The 12,167-nt window shown below is 42.4% G+C and overlaps 1 protein-coding gene across 2 annotated transcripts in view; it reads left to right on the top strand.

Annotated features, from left to right (window-relative positions):
- LOC142586899 (uncharacterized) overlaps positions 1–11,025 on the top strand; it is a 50,411-nt gene extending 39,386 nt beyond the window's left edge. The window contains exons 1-4 of one of the 2 annotated variants that reach the window (XM_075697781.1): positions 3,598–3,648; positions 4,538–4,626; positions 6,110–6,157; positions 10,750–11,025. In XM_075697781.1, the coding sequence (XP_075553896.1) occupies positions 3,615–3,648; positions 4,538–4,626; positions 6,110–6,157; positions 10,750–11,016 (438 nt within the window). In that variant the 5' untranslated portion in view covers positions 3,598–3,614 and the 3' untranslated portion in view covers positions 11,017–11,025. Of the gene's footprint in view, positions 1–3,597; positions 3,649–4,537; positions 4,627–6,109; positions 6,158–10,749 lie in introns of those variants that run through there. The other variant, XM_075697780.1, reaches the window with a different exon arrangement.
- The last annotated feature ends 1,142 nt before the right edge of the window (positions 11,026–12,167 follow it).

The following is a 12,167-nucleotide window of genomic DNA, read 5'->3' as shown; positions in this document are numbered from 1 at the left end:
AAGGGAGCTCCTTTGTTCACCCTTCAACAGTCGGTGCCGGGCACTAGGTGGACGATGGTCTACTGGTCCGTTCGTGAGAAGCACCGAAGGAATGGTCATTGCCATTTTAAGACATTTATTTATTTATTTATTTATTTATTTATACAATACTGCAGGCCTCATTGAGGCCCAGGCAGGAGGGGCATACAAAATACAGAATAATTGCATTTGCAGACGCAAGAACAAAAGGACCAAATTAGTGTGCACAATAGCAATGGAGTCCACCAGCTGCGAGAACCAAATGGGTAAAAAGAACACTCGGTCTTGTAACGAAACAATTCCCAAAACAAAAGTGAAGAGTAAATGTACAAATGAACCGTCAGTACAATTTTAAGCAATGAGAAGGCAAATAAAATGAAATCAGTAGTTCAAACGGTCAATGGAATCAGTACTGTTTAGTAGCGACTGAGGTAAATTATTCCAATCGGTTATAGTGCGTGGGAAAAAAGAATATTTAAAAATGTTAGTTCTGGCATTATAGGGAGTTAGAGAGTCAGCATGACGATGACGTGTTCGGCGTGCTGCCATTGGCGTTACATAAGGCTCAGGAGTGAGGGCGAGGAGATTATTTTTAAGAAGAAAAAGAAATTTCAGCCGTTGTATTTTTCTTCGTATTTCCAATGTCTGAATGCCATGTTGTCTCATTATTGCTGTCGGGGAATCAGTCATACGGTATTTCGAAAAAATAAATCTGATTGCTTTACGCTGTACTCTTTCTAGTGCACCAATGTTCGTTTTTGTGTAAGGGTCCCACACTATGCAGGCATACTCCAGTTTTGGCCTTATTATTGATGTGTAGGCTAAAAGTTTAGTTTCAGCGGGAGCTTGTTTTAGTTTATGACGTAGAAGACAGAGTTTACGAAAGGCTGAGTCACATACGTTAGAAATGTGAATGTTCCAGTGCAGGTTATGAGTTATTGTGACGCCAAGATATTTGTATTCCCTAACCTCGGTTAATGGTTCAGATCCGAGAGCGTAAGGAAAAGATAGGCTATTTATTTTTTTAGTTATCTTCATGTAAACTGTTTTGTTAGCATTTACCTCCATGTTCCAACGATTGCACCAAGAAAGGAGGTTTTGAAGATTATTGTTCAGGGTTATCTGATCATCGCAACCGGTTACCTCACTGAACAGAACGCAATCGTCAGCGAACAGTTTTATTTGAACTGGTGCTGTGACAACGCTGGCAATGTCATTAATATAAATTAAGAATAATAAAGGCCCTAAAACACTACCCTGAGGGACGCCTGAGGTAACTGGAAGTTCATGGGAATGGTAAGTATCGATACTAACAAACTGTTTTCGGTTAGTGAGGTATGCTGAAACCCAATTAACAATGAAACAAGGAATGTTAATTAATCGAAGTTTTTCAATTAACTTGGAGTGTGAAACAAGGTCAAATGCTTTCCTGAAATCTAAAAATATTACATCTACCTGGCTGGATTTGTCTAGAATATTCGCAAAATAATGAATAACCGATGTTAATTGGGTGACAGTAGAAAAACCTTTTCGAAAACCATGTTGTTCAGGTGAGAGTACACTGTTATCACTTAAGAATTTAGTAATGTAGTTAGCTATGATGTGTTCTAGCATCTTACAGCATGATGACGTTAGCGATATTGGGCGATAGTTACTTAACAGTAGGTACGACTGTTCTACGCAAACTTGGAGTACTAGGTCTTTGAGACTTAGTCTGTGTCCAGAACGGTGCTTTCTTCGAGATATTTGCAGTTCCGTCCATACGCTCATATTGCGAGATTAGTGTGCGAACACACACTTCGCGGCTGCTACGCCGTTTGCTGGCTACATTAGGGATTTACCCTTCGTCAGCGCACCTATCTTGAACTTTTTCTATTTTGGTTTACTTAGCATTATACTATTGCAGTGGCACTTTCAGCAACAGTGCCAAAAAATATAAAGCATGTTGACAGCCTTGCGAATAGTACCACGTCACATTAGAGAATGCTGTCTCAGGATTGACAGTTGGGAGGGAGGGATTAAAGATATCTTTCTAACCTCAAGCAACTTGCTGCGAAAGAACTCCACAGGTGAATGCCTAACAGATAACAGTGAGAACCCACACTGTTCTAGCTGAGAGTGAATAAAAATGTTACACCTGAAATTGACGCATATGCAATCGCGTCCTATTTCACTCGTAGTCAGAAAAGCCGAAACCGTATTTTACAGTGATAGCGGGACAATACTATGTGCGGCTGAGTGGCGGCGTTGAATAGAAATTTCGTTGTAGCATCTGAAACTCTAGACTCTGTTGAGTTTTGGTCTATAGGGGTCTGTGAAACAAAATTGGCCGCTTTTGGGATGTCACGCTTCTTTGTGGGGCTGTTTATTTGTTGCGTGCAAGGACTGTAGTGACGCTGTGATGCATGCGTGCAGTATTGCTATTAAATTTCTTAGCTTACTTCAACCACTACAAGTGTTCGGTAAAGGTGGCTTCATCAATACCGTTTGTCGCTGCGTTGCTGGAATGCTAATCGCATTCACATCGGCATTTAACGTGAGATAGACAATACCAACAATTTTACTTCTGCCCTTGAAATAATCGAACATGTACTTTCCTACTTTCCTGGGGTTCATTTTCTTTTTGCTTCACGCTGTTGCAGCTAAGAAATTAAGCCGCAGGGTTCTCTTGAGATGCCATGTCTGTTGCAGGGATGTTGCCGCTCCATGATGTCACACAAATGCTTTCTTGTAGAAACACACGGTGGTTTCTAAACGGTGATCAATGTCTTTGCGGTAAGCACAACGTGCTGTCAAAAAAACAAGCAGTCCGCATATGGGTAGCGACAGCTGCTGATACACCATTTCCTCTGACGGTATTTCTGCTAGGATATCTCGTTAAGTTAATTAATTTAATTATGGGGTTTTACGTGCCAAAACCACTTTCTGATTATGAGGCACGCCGTAGTGGAGCACTCCGGAAATTTTGACCACCTGTGGTTCTTTAACGTGCACCTAAATCTAAGTACACGCGTATTCTCGCATTTCGCCCCCATCGAAATGCGGCCGCCGTGGCCGGGATTCGATCCTGCGACCTCATGCTCAGCAGCCTAACACCATAGTCACTGAGCAGCCACGGCGGGTATATCTCGTTCTACGAAGTGCTTTTGGAGAGTGAGTTTACAGGTTATATTGTGCATTGCTCCATGCACAGTCGAAAAAAAAAACAGCAGTAAATATTTACGAGCCACAATAAGACGAAATTTTGATGGCCTACTTAGTTATTCCACTCAATCCGTGTTAGGAAACGTACGTTGGGTGCAGTTTTTGCCCATGCACCTGTTTCATATATCAAATATTTGCAACTTATTTTCAATCTTTGCTGTGCGGGCACAGATAGTGAACATGCATAGTGACCCACAATCCTGACAAGATTTACGGCAGGAAGCCGAAACCCGACTCCATCGTCAAGCAACAAAAATTGGAGCTGGCGAAAGTGCGCAGGAAACGGTGCGCCAAAGAAAACGAGGGCAAACTCTATTGTCGACCAGATAAATAGAGATCGCGAAAGCGTGTGTAGTAACTTCTAACGGCGTAGTTTGTGTCGAAAAAGAGCGATGACTTGGGTAAAGCTATTGCTTCTATTTTATGGTAAGTGTAGCCTCAAGAGTTCATTGCTAATTTCTATTTATTTGCATGCAGAGGACAAGTTGTCCTTTTAAGGCTCCCTGAGCAAACCAGAGATGAGTGAGTGTCTGCGTGAAAATTTATGGTATACCTTTAAAGGTCAGAATATGTGCAACGTAAGGTCAGTCATTATTATATATATATAGCGGAGGAGACAACACAGTATAAAAATAATGCCTTGACTTTTCTGCCAGTACTTTTCATCCTTTCCTCCTTTTTATCTCGCGCTCTTACAAGGCCTTTCTTTGGGAGCTCATTTATGGGTCACCCTATGTTTTCTACATTGATTTTATAGGTTTGATTTTTCTAGGCATTTCAACGACCCTTCGTTAAACATATCGAGCTCAACTCATGTCAATACTGGCAAACATATGGCACATATGGTACCCACATTATTCAATGAGAAAGGTGTGACGAAAAGTGTGGAACTACATATGGCGCCACTCCTCCTTCGCGAAGTGTGGTGATGTTATGTTGCACATATTCACTTTGTGTATGTTGTCCGCCATAATCGTCTTGCCCCGTAAATTCAGATCTCGGCATTTTTTCTTATCGTCGCACGAAATCTCATTAGCAAGAACTCCATATTGTGGCTATGCCTCTAGCGCAATGACTTGCGCTAGAGGCATAGCCACAATATGGAGTTTTGTTAAATAGATGTACCAGAAGTACAAATGCGGGTTTTTTATATGTATTAGCACAATGGAGGAGTTTTATTTTTGTGAAATAAATTTAGTTGCACAAGTGGATAAGACGTATGGATGCTAATATATACAACAGTTTCCGTCGAAAACTCCAGGAGGCGCGTAATTGAAAAGATTGCAATAATTTTTGTATATTATATCATTTTCAGTTTACTATCAAGCGCTATGTGAGGATCCAATTCCACAAAACAGAACCAAGCGTACAGTGTACCCCATCTGGAAGCCACCAACGAACAAGGTCATAAGAGCAACACTTTCTTTACAGACCACTGGCAAACATATTCTTTGCTTGTTAGGCCGAATAAATATTCTGAACGCGCCACTTACATTGCTTTGTTCCCGTTCAGTACAGGTTCGTAAAGGCTCTAAGATGCGCACTTCTAGAGTGGTTCTACCGTTTATGAATTCAGGCCGTAGGGTTAGATGTAATAGTAAACTTGATGTGCTCAGTTGCTCAATAAATAATTGCTCAAGGACATTTTTTTTTGGGGGGGGGGGAAGCGCAAGCTTTCATTATATTTCCTTTTTAAACGAAGAGATCCTTAAAGATGACAGAAATAAAGTTAATAAATCATAGGCAGCTGTCATACTTCATTTACCGACGTAAATTCTGGAAATATAAAAAAACGCCATCATGTCGTTCATGGTGACATGACCACCCAGTAAGACAAAGATAAATAGGAGTGACGCCTCGCCTGATAAGGCGTTTGATCTTGTGACCTGGCGAGCCAGCTGTCTCGGGGTGGAAATCACAGACGGCGCGATAAATTGTAGCTAGCACGCACAGCTGCATCGCCTGCAGCGGCCCGATTGTGGCGGGGCCTGTAGCGACGCATAGTGGGCCTTTTGCTTCTTTACTATTTCGTTTGTTGTCATATGCGCGCATTACAACAGTGGACCATGTGAACATATGTCGGCTCGCGCGCTAGCCAGGACCTCATGTCCCCTGCCGAAGTGCGCGGGATACTTCGTCGCTCTTAACTGGATAAAATTGACTACTGTAACTGCGGCTGTCGTCGTAGCAATTAATAAACAATACGATTATACTCGTTGACATTCCTTTACGAAAGGTAAACTTATTAACCAGAAGCTGTAAACTGCCTCACGTTTGTGTACATTCAGACTGTCAATGAGAGAAGATATGATCTGCAGATTTGCTTATTTGAGCTTCTCTTCCTATCTTGCCTGTGTTTATTCACTCCAATTTGCGTCATGTTCCGGCCTCTGTCGCCGCGTGCTTCAGCTGGCATGCTATGATTTAGTACGAGTCCTGGCACCAGGTGCAGGAGAATAAATCCTGCAGATACAATACAGGCTTTAAGGTGTGTTTACCATGCACGAAGCCACTTAATTTGGCTACTAATCCAAGCAGCACGATAACATTTGTAAGGGCAAACGGCTAGCCCTCAAGGCACTCACGGTGCACAAAGTATTTCATGTTGTTTTCGATTAATATTAGCGCACTGTGCATGCACTATCCAAGTCTAAATATCGCTACTTCTACGCCCAAACAGCGCGCTATCATCGCCTTTATTGCCCCTAGTAATTTTCGTTGATAGGCTGCAGTTGCATTGTTGGTTTTTTTTTAGTTTTCGTAAAATTATTCCTAAAATGTTACTAGTACTATATAACAAGGACCCCTCAACGCCGGTCTTACTAATGGTTGCAAGAAAGTTTTTATTCCAGGGATTCAATTAACCTGTCGCTTCTTCTGCATTCAGGCTCATGACCTATGTGGGTTTGAACTGAAAGACAATGCCACATGCAAGGTAAAGATGACCTCAACCTTTTTCTATCCGTTAATAATCTTCCTCTATCTATACTTCATTCAACGTATGTAAATATATGCAATGCCGGGTTGAAAGCAGTAAATAATTTATAGAATCATATATGCCATATTTAGCCCCTTACGAACGAGTGTTGCGTATGGTTACTATGTTAAAAAAATATCATTATTGCGTTGTTTTGGTATTGCGTGTTTTGGCGAAATTTCTGTGTCTTCAGCCAGCCCTGAATGGCATACCGCAAGCGTCAGCTGTTTAATTAGAGCAGCAACACATGGCGAGGAAGAAGTACGAGCCGGGCTCATGAAATATCTCCAGTTACAAACCTGGCGCACGTGACATAAAGCAAATTAAATGTACACACATGGTCATCATAAGGCAAGAGCTGTCCGTACAGATTCAAAGCGAAGCCATAGGCGGTTTGGGGTAAAGCCTGCTTCCAGTAGTCTGCCAGGTGGGTATTCTCCGTATTGCTGAGAATGTTGCCACAAAAGATTTTTTTTAAATTTTAACTGATTATGCCTACTACGACGTGTTTTCTACATTTAGATAGACAATAAATATTTTTATTTACATGTATCATTCATAAACGGTTTATTATAACAAGAGAAGTCATATAAAAACACGTTGTATCAAGGACGCTCGATATCATCTGCCTTAATTGTGTGCACTGCATCACGAAGGCTTCTTTCAGCAATTTAAATTCGCAGTGGCTTGCGCCAGCTCACCACATCTTATACCTGCAGGTTTCTGAATTTCATCACACCACACAGTTTTCTGCCATTCTCGGCTATGTTTTCCTTCCATTGGCTCCCAATCTGTAACTATAATAGAACACGGTTTTATCTGCCCCACGCATTACATGAAATGCCCAATGCCATTTCACCCTTCTGCTTCCTGCCTCTATCACACCAGTGCCTTGCTCTCTTAACGTCACGCCTATAATTTTTCATTACATTGCTTGTTGCGCTGTCCCTAAGTTCTTCTCAAGCTTCTTAACCTCCAAGTTTCAGCCCCATATGTTCGTACCGGAAGAATGCAATAGTTTTGCCATTTCTAATCGAGGATTGCGGTAAACTGCCAGTGATCACTTGGTAACACATATAAGAAACACCTTGATATTCTACTGTTTTATAGTTTTCAGATTTCATTACCACTAAAAGCAGTTAAAGGGGCATTACAATACTATTTGAATGTTGCACAAACATGTTCTCGGTCTGCTCTATGCAGTGCCACCGTAAACCCATGAGAATTGTAATATGCAACCTACCTGCAACCGAGAACGTGAAATCCTGCGTGGTTGTTTGTTTGCCTACAGCTTTGAATTTAATATCCTCACTTTGAACCTGCCGTCTGCTGTGTCAGTGATAAGTTATAATTGCAACGACCCACGTACGCGTACCATTGCGTGACTGCTTATGGCAATTAAGTGCGAAAGGGAGTAAGATTAGGATAGTTAGTCATTGTGTTTGTGGCAATAGGCGTGCGTGCCATTAGGCTGCTTGAGTCGGATGCGTCACATGCGTTCTAGCTTGCGTTCATCATTGGGCATTGCTTTTTCTTAGTTCTGACGGCACTTACTGTCTCACCCTTGCCATCACCATATCACCAAGTTTTTATAGTGTTCTAAGATAGCGAATTGTGGGGTTGATATTGTCATGTTGTAGTTAAGCGGAAGAATTAGGCTGTGGTACTGTGCTTAGTAACTCAGGGGACCAATTGCAATGCATGCTCACTGACCTGGAGAGGCAAAGCAGAAGAGTGGGTCTAAAAATTAATCTGCAGAAAACTAAAGTAATGCTTAACAGTCTCGGGAGAGAACAGCAATTTACAATAGGCAGCGAGGCACTGGAAGTCGTAAGGGAATACATCTACTTAGGGCAGGTAGTTACGGCGGATCCGGATCATGAGACGGAAATAATCAGAAGAATAAGAATGGGCTGGGGTGCGTTTGGCAGGCATTCCCAAATCATGAACAGCAGGTTGCCATTATCCCTCAAGAGAAAAGTATATAATAGCTGTGTCTTACCAGTACTCACCTACGGGGCAGAAACCTGGAGGCTTACTAAAAGGGTTCTACTCAAATTGAGAACGACACAACGAGCTATGGAAAGAAGAATGATAGGTGTAACGTTAAGGGATAAGAAAAGAGCAGATTGGGTGAGGGAACAAACGCGAGTTAATGACATCTTAGTTGAAATCAAGAAAAAGAAATGGGCATGGGCAGGACATGTAATGAGGAGGGAAGATAACCGATGGTCATTAAGGGTTACGGACTGGATCCCAAGGGAAGGGAAGCGTAGCAGGGGGCGGCAGAAAGTTAGGTGGGCGGATGAGATTAAGAAGTTTGCAGGGACGGCATGGCCACAATTAGTACATGACCGGGGTTGTTGGAGACGTATGGGAGAGGCCTTTGCCCTGCAGTGGGCGTAACCAGGCTGATGATGATGATGATGTTGACTACTGAAAGTCAAGTAAATCAACTCTTTATTCGGTGAACACGCGCACACGAGAATAGTTTGCACCCAGGCACTCCAATAGTGGCGACAAGAAGCGTCGACCCTCTAAACTTGATCTGCGAGTCGAGAACGTTAGACATTTATAAATTATTCGTCGAAGATTCCCGTGTTACTGCTGGGGCTCGCGTGCCAGAGTGAAAAGCATTGTTCGTGTCGCGCATGCAACCACATTACACAAGGCTTAGTGACAACATGGGCAAGAGATGGAATCGGCTACAACTTTCAACACGTTTCCAATACATGTAGGCGTGTCTTGAGTCATGCGATAACTTTAACCGTTTCTAAGCTGGCGATCAGAGAAACATAAACGAGGAAGCGCGTTAATATTGAGCTGCAGCGTTCGTAAATAAGTGGTGGTAAGGTGGAAATGATCGTAAAAACATAAGCTATATAACACAGAAACTAGAATACATTGTTGCATTCATATACAGATGGCCGCTTACACAGTGTTGTTAAAATTTCTCTGACAGCGTTACGACATCGCTACTTATGTCCGCTGCTCGCGACACCGCTGCTTATGTCGTGTTGTCCAATTATTGGAGGAAAGGTGAATCGATCGAGGAATTCATCTGGGAAACGCATTGTTTCTTTCATCAAGAAGCATTGTTGCAGTTCTCCGCTAAATACACGTCGTCACCCCCATGAGGGGCCTACCCAAAACAAATTTATTAACAAATTAAGGTTCCCTGCAAGGAAAATGTTGCGAACATTGCTTTTTGGTATTTTCTGCATTGCTAATGAGTATTCACAGTTGCGACAATTGTGGTCGTCAGGCGACGTCTGGCTACAGGTTCGCTCACAATATGCTCACTATGGAGTGCATGTAAGTCTCAGTTAATGTTTTTAGCACGACGAAATTTTTTCACGTAGAAGGTTTGCCCTTAAATGAGCGAGTGTCGCAGGAGGGATTACTAGATGTTCAAAAGAAAATGTGTCAAATGTTGCTTTGTCACTATTGCAGTCAACATTGGCATTGCTGGTTGATAAACGCTCTCTTAGGCTGGCTCTAGTCGAGGTAGACTGTGCAATATTGTGCTACTGGTGTTGTGCAACTGTGCTGTGGAACGACGGGTTTGGTTGTAACCAGCTGCTGGACTAATTCTACAGTTGTTAAACAACGCACTCAGTTTGCGCACACATTCAGTGCCAAGGCTGGTGGTCGATATCGACAATCAGTACAGTAAGTACGGAATGACTCCCGTTTCAAAAGGAATGTAATATCAATCTGCTTTTGGTATCAGTCCTCTTCTCTACCACCTCGTAGTATAGGGTCGCAGTGGATTGAAGAAAGCATTTTTATTCGACGAATTTTTGAACACGCAAGGATACGTTTATTGCCCAGAACTTAAAAAAAATAAATTATGGGGCTTTACGGAGTAAAACCCCGATGTGATTATAAAGCACGTCATATTGTAGGATTCCAGATTAATTTTGACCACTTGGGCTTCTTTAACTTGCACCTAAATCAAAGTACGCGGTTTTTTTTTGTCGCTCCCATCGAAATGCGGCCGCCGTGGCCGGAATTTAATCCCGCGACCTCATGGTTAGCAACACAACACCGACACTACTAAGCAACCACAGTGGGTCCCAGCATTGCCGAATAGTAAATAGTGCCGTTTAAGTGCACTGTGTTATTGTTAACTTCAGCCGGTACAAGTTGTAGCTACAGTCGCATGCTGAACTACTGAAAAGAATAGGTGCTGCATCTCTGAGGCAGGTAATAAAAGGGATGTCCCGTAAGAGATATGTGCGGTTTTTTTATTCCAACATGCAATAAAAAGCCATGTTAAATTATTTCGAAATCGTGCGCTGTCGCGTCATTGCGCTTGTGCAATAGAAAGCATGTTTTCGCCCACATGGATCTGTACAATCAAGAATACTGATTGACAATAGTAGAAGCACTAATTTAAATTCGCATTTATCAATTTAAGTGCCACTTCTTGCAAGTTCTTTGTCGCTATGATTAAATACCAAGTTACACGCTTATGAGTGTGAGGCGCTATGATTTCTGTCGTTGGACTAATTATGCGTTTTCATTTGAATACATGTCAACGCCAGCTGCCACCGTGGTGTACTGGAGGCATGGGCAGATGCTGTCGGTACGAGTGCGTCTGTCATTCGAGACTGAACCCATGCGCCTCTGGGAAATGGACACAACCTGGAGGAACCACCGCAGCGCCTCCGCAAATGCCTGGACAGGGAGGGCAATGCGCTCTGAATTGCATACGGGAATGCTTCAATAAGTGCATGGGTGGAAAGGAAAAGCCGAACGAATGCACAAGGCATTGTGCTCCCGATTGCCAGCGTCAATGTGGTGGCCGATGAAAGCAACAATAAAAATAATCAGGTCATCGACCACACGTGCCATAAGGATGTGCGTGGAAGAGACACTAGTAAGGCCCTTCCAGCGTCCGTACCATTGAGTTAACAGAACTCCCACAAAGGAGAACTCAAGACCCGTTTTCTCATTCCTGCAAAGCGTCTGCTACACGGTGGTTTTCTATTTCCGGAAACCGCAGGAAAACACATGATTATATCTTTCGCGTTAGGTGCATTGAATGCTATTCTTCGAAATTTTCACGTGCCAAGCAATCATAGCCACCGAAACATTATTCTTTCACTGGGTCCGTTAATACTTCACTAATTAGTTCCTTATAGCAAAGAGCACATGAGTCGCCGTTATGAATTTTCTGTTTTCCTAATGATTATTGCCGCTGCTGGTCGTAGCAATCGTTTAATCAATGACAGGACAACCGGCTGATGGCAAATTATACAAACGGTGCACATGAGGACGGACATCCCTTCTTAGAAGACCAGGTCTTTGAAAATGAACGTAGCTTGCAGGGTCACCGTTTGTTCACTTTTATGAACCTTAGAGAACCCGATGACTAGTTGATATATGCGGATACTTCAGTTGCTCGCAACATCCAGATGAAAAAGTGCCGTAATACATCTCTATGGAAACCGTTTGAAAGTGTTACACACAATTCTGTAATGCTGAGCTATAACTAGCTTCAAATATAGCTGTTAGCGCTGGTTATTAAAGACACCGTATGCTACAGTTAAGACATATTTTTCTGTGAACTCGGCTGTAAGACAGTGTTATCCAACTTTTTCATACATATTTCTTGAAGGATTGAAAAGTTGAGGTATTACAATTTAGAGGTACTCAGTTGAAAAAAAAATTCACTGATTACCTGGTATATATGTTTTAGAGCGCCCTGGTTGTACAGAAATAAGGTCTTTGCCAAACGGAAATCCCAGGTCTGTCGGTACCTTCAAGATGTAATCCCCATGAAGTTCCTATAAAGGAATGCGGCCGAACTCACATAGTGATGACTGTCGAGGGTAATGGAAACAGCAATCAAGCAATATAGCCACAGGCCACATTCCTGAAGTCGCGTTTATTTACCACTTGTAGTGAAAATTCTTAGAAGTTCTTTGCTTCGGCTATATGTCTTATGCAAGAGAAGCCA

Source organism: Dermacentor variabilis, chromosome 7 (genome assembly GCF_050947875.1).
Source record: "Dermacentor variabilis isolate Ectoservices chromosome 7, ASM5094787v1, whole genome shotgun sequence".
In the NCBI taxonomy this organism is placed as follows: domain Eukaryota; kingdom Metazoa; phylum Arthropoda; class Arachnida; order Ixodida; family Ixodidae; genus Dermacentor; species Dermacentor variabilis.
This window is presented reverse-complemented; position numbering and strand designations above follow the sequence as displayed.